Source organism: Lutjanus erythropterus, unplaced genomic scaffold, assembly GCF_056507025.1.
Source record: "Lutjanus erythropterus isolate fLutEry1 unplaced genomic scaffold, fLutEry1.hap2 Scaffold_170, whole genome shotgun sequence".
NCBI lineage: Eukaryota > Metazoa > Chordata > Actinopteri > Lutjaniformes > Lutjanidae > Lutjanus > Lutjanus erythropterus.
Window position 1 is genome coordinate 172,457 of NW_028146647.1, and position 8,678 is coordinate 181,134.

The 8,678-nt window shown below is 45.7% G+C and overlaps 1 protein-coding gene across 2 annotated transcripts in view; it reads right to left on the reverse strand.

Annotated features, from left to right (window-relative positions):
- arhgef2b (rho/rac guanine nucleotide exchange factor (GEF) 2b) overlaps positions 1–7,983 on the reverse strand; it is a 35,463-nt gene extending 27,480 nt beyond the window's left edge. The window contains exon 1 of one of the 2 annotated variants that reach the window (XM_084714257.1): positions 7,767–7,983. In XM_084714257.1, coding sequence (XP_084570383.1) covers positions 7,767–7,823 — 57 coding nt within the window. In that variant the 5' untranslated portion in view covers positions 7,824–7,983. The remainder of the gene's footprint in view (positions 1–7,766) is intronic. The other variant, XM_084714258.1, reaches the window with a different exon arrangement.
- Positions 7,984–8,678: the final 695 nt, after the last annotated feature.

Genomic DNA, 8,678 nt, shown 5'->3' on the forward strand with positions numbered 1-8,678 from the left:
CAATAAATAAAGAGCTCAGTGATGGAGACAAATAAAGAGACCTCTGTCTGACCAGGGGATGGGGGGGGGGAGGGTCATGAGACAGAGAGGAGAGACGAGGGGGAGACAGGGAGGAGAGACGGGAAGGAGAGAGACAGAGGAGAGAGACAGGGAGGAGAGAGACAGAGGAGAGAGACAGAGGAGAGACAGGGAGGAGAGAGACAGAGGAGAGAGACAGAGGAGAGAGACAGGGAGGAGAGAGACAGAGGAGAGAGACAGAGGAGAGACAGAGGAGAGACAGGGAGGAGAGACAGAGGAGAGAGACAGAGGAGAGAGACAGGGAGGAGAGACAGAGGAGAGAGACAGAGGAGAGAGACAGAGGAGAGAGACAGAGGAGAGACACAGAGGAGGAGAGACAGGGAGGAGAGACAGAGGAGGAGAGATGAGGGGGAGACAGAGAGGAGAGAGACAGAGGAGGGGAGACAGGGAGGAGAGAGACAGAGGAGAGAGACAGAGGAGAGGGACAGAGGAGGAGAGACAGAGGAGAGACACAGAGGAGGAGAGACAGAGAGGAGAGACAGGGAGGAGAGACGGGAGGAGAGAGACAGAGGAGAGACAGGGAGGAGAGACAGAGGAGAGAGACAGAGAGGAGAGACAGAGGAGAGAGACAGAGAGGAGAGACAGAGGAGAGAGACAGAGGAGAGAGACAGAGAGGAGAGACAGGGAGGAGAGACGGGAGGAGAGAGACAGAGGAGAGACAGGGAGGAGAGACAGAGGAGAGAGACAGAGAGGAGAGACAGAGGAGAGAGACAGAGAGGAGAGACGAGGGGGAGACAGAGAGGAGAGACAGAGGAGAGAGACAGAGGAGAGACAGAGGAGAGAGACAGAGGAGAGACAGGGAGGAGAGACAGAGGAGAGAGACAGAGGAGAGACAGAGGAGAGAGACAGAGGAGAGACAGAGGAGGAGAGACAGAGGAGAGAGACAGAGAGGAGAGACAGGGAGGAGAGACAGAGGAGAGAGACAGGGAGGAGAGACAGAGGAGAGACAGAGGAGAGAGACAGAGGAGAGACAGGGAGGAGAGACAGAGGAGAGAGACAGAGGAGAGACAGAGGAGAGACAGAGGAGAGAGACAGAGGAGAGACAGAGGAGGAGAGACAGAGGAGAGAGACAGAGAGGAGAGACAGAGAGGAGAGACAGGGAGGAGAGAGACAGAGGAGAGGGACAGAGGAGGAGAGATGAGGGGGAGACAGAGAGGAGAGAGACAGAGGAGGGGAGACAGGGAGGAGAGAGACAGAGGAGAGAGACAGAGGAGAGGGACAGAGGAGGAGAGACAGAGGAGAGAGACAGGGAGGAGAGACAGAGGAGAGGGACAGAGAGGAGAGACAGGGAGGAGAGACGGGAGGAGAGACAGAGGAGAGACAGAGGAGAGACAGGGAGGAGAGACAGAGGAGAGAGACAGAGAGGAGAGACAGAGGAGAGAGACAGAGAGGAGAGACGAGGGGGAGACAGAGAGGAGAGACAGAGGAGAGAGACAGGGAGGAGAGACAGAGGAGAGAGACAGGGAGGAGAGACATAGGAGAGACATAGGAGAGAGACAGAGGAGAGACAGAGGAGAGACATAGGAGAGACATAGGAGAGAGACAGAGGAGAGACAGAGGAGAGACAGGGAGGAGAGACAGAGGAGAGAGACAGAGGAGAGAGACAGAGGAGGAGAGACAGAGGAGAGAGACAGAGAGGAGAGACAGGGAGGAGAGACAGAGGAGAGAGACAGAGGAGAGACAGAGGAGAGACAGAGGAGAGAGACAGAGGAGAGGGACAGAGGAGAGAGAGACAGAGGAGAGAGACAGAGGAGGAGAGACGAGGGGGAGACAGAGGAGAGAGACAGAGAGGAGAGACAGGGAGGAGAGACAGAGGAGAGAGACAGAGGAGAGACAGAGGAGAGGGACAGAGGAGAGAGAGACAGAGGAGAGAGACAGAGGAGGAGAGACGAGGGGGAGACAGGGAGGAGACAGAGAGGAGAGAGAGAGAGGAGAGAGACAGAGGAGGAGAGACAGAGGAGAGAGACAGAGGAGGAGAGACAGAGAGGAGAGACGAGGGGGAGACAGAGGAGAGAGACAGAGAGGAGAGACAGGGAGGAGAGACAGAGGAGAGAGACAGAGGAGAGACAGAGGAGAGAGACAGAATTAAGATTCAGGTACCTGTTCGTTCACCTGTCTCAGTCATGTGACTTGACTGTATTCACTGTGTTGAACTGAAGAATGCAGTAAACACATCGGAAATAAACTCTTGGACAGACATGTTAGTCTCTAGTCTTTACACTCAAGTCTCGAGTCCGAACTTTTGAGTTTTGAGTCTTAAACAAGTCATAATGAAACAGTGAGTTCATGTAGCTGTTAGGCTAACGTTAGCTCAGCGTTAGCTCAGGAGAGACTCGCTTTAATTTAAAAGGCCAAAGTGCAAGTCAAGTCTGTCAAAATCAAGTGACCGCATCACAGACCCTAAACACACCACATCACAGACCCTAAACACACCACATCACAGACCCTAAACACAACACATCACAGACCCTAAACACAACACATCACAGACCCTAAACACAACACATCACAGACCCTAAACACAACACATCACAGACCCTAAACACACCACATCACAGACCCTGAACACACCACATCACAGACCCTAAACACACCACATCACAGACCCTAAACACACCACATCACAGACCGTGACCTATAGAGACCCTGATTGGACCAAAACAAAGACCTGGACGCAGCTATGTTGAGTCTAATCCAGGATGTTCAGAGTCATGAAGGCGTCTCTCTTTTAACCTGGTAACCATGGTAACTGATGCTAAACTCATCACCTGGTCAGCAGCAGGTTATGTTCAGAGTTTATGTTCATAATATCACCGAACGATTCCATATAATGTAAACATGAAACATAATGTAACAGCAGCATCACGTTGTCATGGTAACCTCCGTTTGGTGATGCAGAGTCATTTTCCCCGTTTGCTCCAGATCATATTAACTCTTTAAATTGACATGGTTTATAATCCACACAGTAAAATAATGATGAAGCAACTACAGACACTTTGAAGACTTTTTACTGTTTTCTGTTTTGTCTGTGATTTTGCAGCTCAGATCACTGATTAGAAAATTGATCATCATTGATCAGACAATCTTAAATCAGTTCCACTCATTTTACGTTGGTTTGGTGAAAAACTTCAGTGATGTCCTCGTCTCTGTCATCAGAGGACAGAGACAGACAGACTTCATCATGTTTAAATCTGCTGGATGGACTTTTATTGTTTAATGTTTTCATGTTAGAATAAACTGCAGCATTAAGACCACATTTAGTCCATCAGTCATTTTCTCACATCATTCTTCTTCTCCTGCTTTATTTGTCATGTTTTTTTTTCCACAGCTCATAATTATAACAACTTGATGATTCTGACTTCAGTAAGACGCTCGATCGCTTCATTTCATGAGGAAGAAGAGTCAAATGACGCAACAAAAGTGTTAATATGATCTGGAGCAAACGGGGAAAATGACTCTGCATCACCAAACGGAGGTTACCATGACAACGTGATGCAGACAGTTTGTGCTGCTGGATTCGTTCAGTGATATTATGAACATAAACTCTGAACATAACCTGCTGCTGACCAGGTGATGAGTTTAGCATCAGTTACCATGGTTACCAGGTTAAAAGAGAGACGCCTTCATGACTCTGAACATCCTGGATTAGACTCAACATGTCTCTGACTCATTAATCTGTCTTCGTAGTTTCACTCCTCAGGACTTCAAATCAACGTTTTTCACAACGTCAGTTCAAGATGGCCGCCGTATGACCCCCCCCCCACGAGACATCAGCTGACCTTGACACCATGAGCATTTTAAAAAAGAGAGAGAGTTCAGATCTGAACATTGTTACGCTCGCTGTCCTCAGTCCATGTCCACATGTCTCTTGGACAGACGTGATGTCACACAGGAGAACTAGTATCTATTTTGACCTTTGACCTTCAAACTCTCCTGATAAACATCAGACTGAGAGATTCATATTTTTATTTTGTTAATCTTTTTAAAAATTAAATATCACCAAAATATAAATTCTGTTTATATATTTATCAATATTCATATCATTACATATATTAAATCTATATATATTTCATATATTATTCTTCTGTAAGATAAAAACCATCAGTGATACGATTCAAACTTTAGACTCATCTAGAAATACTGAGCCAGAAACAATTTAATGTATTTTATAAGATTATAAACACGTTATTTTAATAACAAGAACAAATTTCCACCGAGAACCAAAACACACAATAATCACAGTCTGTGAGAAAAGAGTGGAAACGAGTACAGAAACATCTGACAGCTTTAAAGGACCAGTCTGTAATAATTACAGGAAGTTATGTACATAAATGAGAAATATTATATATAAGTATTTTATTTATTATTATCGATCAACGTAAACTAATAATAATAATAATAATGATAATCTATATGTTTAGAAATAGCCATTTATACTGTCGGGTCGACTTACGGAGGTCATCATCCTGCGCCGTCTACGGCAGCGCAGAGCGGACAAACTGCACTAACAGTGAGTCTTGGGAAGCCCACGGCGACCTCACGTAGACGCCGCAGCGTAAACATGGAAGTAGACGGGGAGGATCGACGCGGCTGATCGCTGGCAGACCGTTTAGCGTCGTGAACCTTGACTGGCACAGTTTTGACAAATGGAGGATCAGACAAACACTGTACCAGAACAAAAAGCAGCGGACAGTGAATCCCGTCATCCAAGAAGCGGAGACGCGAAGAAAGTAAACGCAAACATGACAGGAAACGGCAAAAACACGAATCAACATCGGCACGTTCACACGATGGAAGTCGCTGCTGGAGGACAAACGTTTTCACAGTGACGCCGAGGTTTCCTGTTTCCTGCTGGACAGGTGATTCATCCTAAACACATAACTGTAGTTTGTTGTGAGAGGCGTTCGCTCGCCATTTTGTCCGCTGACGGCCACCGTACTCTTGGTGTCGGGGTAAATCCTCTTAGTTGCAAACTAAGGTTTGAACGTTAGATGCTGCTGGAAATCACAAACTTCTCCTTTAACACAAAGATTCAGTGTTACAACCATCCCTGGTCTCCCCTACTTTGTTTTTAAATTAATTCATTATTTGTATTTTAATATTGAGAAGAGACAGAGACAACGGTAGTTGCTAAGCAACCAAGATGCATCTCCAACTATGCAGAAAGTAACAACACCGATAACTTCTGTGGGGTCAGTTTGACCACCTGTGGCTGAAACAGGTAAAAATAAAACATTTACTTTGTCTTCTGTATCATTGATATTTAAAAAATGATAATATTTTATATTATTGGAAAGTCTCACCTTTACAAAAAGGAAGAACCTGTGAGGCTGCAGGTGAAACGTCTTCACTCTTCTTTTGATACTTCAGGTGCTGCCAGGTGTGTGTCAGTTACAGCTGTATGATTGACAGCTGATTGACAGCTGATTGACAGCTGATTGACAGCTGATTGACAGCTGATTGACAGCTGATTGACAGCCCTTGTGTGCAGGGATCCTGCATCTTTGTAGACTTTGTGTTCTCCGAGCATCGAGGTCCGGTGGAACAGATCCGGTGGACGCCGGCGTTCTGCTTCACAGAATGGCAACATTATTTGGTTTCAGCAAGTTGCCATTTCCAAACGTAGGACGACGTGCCGAGACTCAAGAAGAGCTGACGGTTCCTCGCTTCACTGAGGAACCGTCAGCTCTTCCACAGATTTACAGTCAAGATCTGCAGATCAGTACCAGACAGATCTCTGATCAGTCGGTGCAGCGCCTTCACCGTCAGGCACCGGATCAAAGTACGGGGACGGCGTGGAGAACGCCATGCAGATTGCTGCACAGATCACATGATATCTTTCAGTGGGGTCAGTGTGATGGCGGAGGGCGTCGACCTGACGACATCATCACAACTTCTACCTTTTTGTAAAGGTGAGACTTTCCAATAATATAAAATATGATACTAACTGATGTTAGTAGTTTATAAACTGAAACACAAAGACAGATTTATTCACACTTTTGATATAAACGAGAAAATACTGATGAGAATAAACCAGTTTAAAGAGTATTTGTAAATATATTTAATTCCTAAGTGAATTATCACTCGTTGTGGAGAATTAAAACGATTTTTGACTGGAAATTATATTTTAAAGCTCAAACTCTGTTAAACCTGCTGATTAAATCTTTTATCAAATGTAGACGTCGACAAAATGTTTCATGTTCGTCGTAAACAGCAACAATTTGATTTATTAAAATATCTGTGAGTCTCTTAATGCTAAAAAAAAAATCACCAGAACTCTTTGATTCAGAAGAACGTTGTTTTTTACACATCAGATAGAAATATTGAAAGAATCTGTCAAAAAATAGAAAGTTTAGAAAATAAAAACACTGAAACAAAACAAAACATTATATATATGTGTGTGTGTGTGTGTGAGTGTGTGTGAGTGTGTGTGTGTGAGTGTGTGTGTGTGTGTGTGTGTGTGTGTGTGTGTGTGTGAGTGTGTGTGAGTGTGTGTGTGTGAGTGTGTGTGTGTGTGTGTGTGTGTGTGTGTGTGTGAGTGTGTGTGTGTGTGTGAGTGTGTGTGTGTGTGTGTGTGTGTGTGTGTGTGTGAGTGTGTGTGTGAGTGTGTGTGTGTGTGAGTGTGTGAGTGTGTGTGTGTGTGTGTGTGAGTGTGTGTGTGAGTGTGTGTGTGTGTGTGTGTATAAACTGTTTTGTTTATATTTTTTTGTTTTAAAAATGTTTTGCCTCTTTTTATATATATAAACAATAAAGTTTCACCAAATATTGTAATTAAGGTGTTGATATTGATATTGACATGATTTTGAACATATTGATAACCCTGATCAGATATTGATTAGTGTAGTTGTATTGTAGATATGTGGACAGGACGTCCATCTCCTCCAACCTCACTTCTAATAATCTGAACTGTCCCTTTAACCTGCAGCTGTTACAACTGTCCCCACTCTCCCCTACTGTAATGTACCGTCTGACCCCTTTACTTTGTTGAAATCTAAGAGGTGAGAGGTCAAACATCCACCTTCACTTCCTGTCTGCACACACACACACACACACACACACACACACACACACACACACACACTCTCTGTCTCCCCTCCCCCTCCTCGTTTCCTCCTGCAGGACAAAGCGGCCACGCTGCTGCTAACGGACACACACACACACTCAAAGTCCGTTTGAACGGTACACACACACCAACAAACACACTCTCTCTCACTCACACACTCACACACACACACACACACTCACACACACACACTCTCTCTCTCTCTCTCTCTTTCTCCTGACGATAAAAACCCGTCAGTTTTTTTTTGTTTCAGTCTGAACGAGAGAAAAAAAAAAGTCCCGTGTTTCTGTTTCCGTTTGTTGAACTTCTTCACACACACACACACACACACACACACACACACACACACACACACACACACACTGTGATCAATCACTCTGATCCAACACACACTGATCAGAACCTCTGATCGATCAGCTACAAGAAGTATCGATCTCCCTCAGTAACGGGACTGAGAGACAAAGCGGAACAGACGGAAAGTTCTTCACTGTCTGATCGATCTGATGAGAAGTGTGTGATCAGCTGCTCGACCAGTGATCAGTATCGATCAGCATACTCTCTGTCTTTATGTATATGATGAGAGGGGGGTTGTGGGGGGGGTTCTAGTCCGAAGAAGTGAACTCACCTTCAGATTGATCTCCTTCATCCTGTCCTGTCTTCTGCTCTCCAGCAGCCGGGACATCCCCGAACACAAACCCAACACACCTGATCCTCACAGCTGACCGACCCGCTGATCACCCTCTGATCGATAACTCATCGATAACTGATGATCCGGCGGAGCGCTGAGTTCTGGTCCCGGAGCAGCCACCACTGAGTCCGGGGGGCGGGGCCTATCTCTGACTGACGGCTCCGCTCCGCACTTCTGACCAATCACAGCTCAGCCCGCTGCAGACGCCAAAAACCAATCCGCTCACCGCACGCGCCTTAACCCCCGCCTGTTGGGGAGCGCTTGTTTTTGACGCCGGGGGGGTGACGTGTGGTATGGGTGGGGTCAATCTCTATGACAACGTGTCAACGTGTCACGTGACGAGCAGCATCCAATCAGCGAACGATACGAGATCACGTGAGGAATGAACATTAACCCCGCCCCACCCTGCAGCTCAGATTACAACGCGCTGCTGTATGACGTGGAACCACCGAGAACTGACCCCGCCCACCGCGGAGAGGCCAGTGAGGAGAACAAATGAACCACCGAATCGCAACAGACACACACACACACACACAAAGAGAAGATGATAACCGGTCGAAGTGACGTCACAGCTGTGTGTCTGTCAGACATACAATAAAACTATAAAAGAAACCTCTGTAATACAGTATTCTACTACAGAAGTACTACAGTAAAACAGTAATACTACAGTAACACAGTAATACTGCAGTAACAGTAATACTACAGTAACACAGTAATACTGCAGTAACACAGTAAAATTGCAGTAACAGTAATACTACATAAACACAGTAATACTGCAGTAACAGTAATACTGCAGTAACAGTAATACTACAGTAACACAGTAATACTGCAGTAACACAGTAATACTAC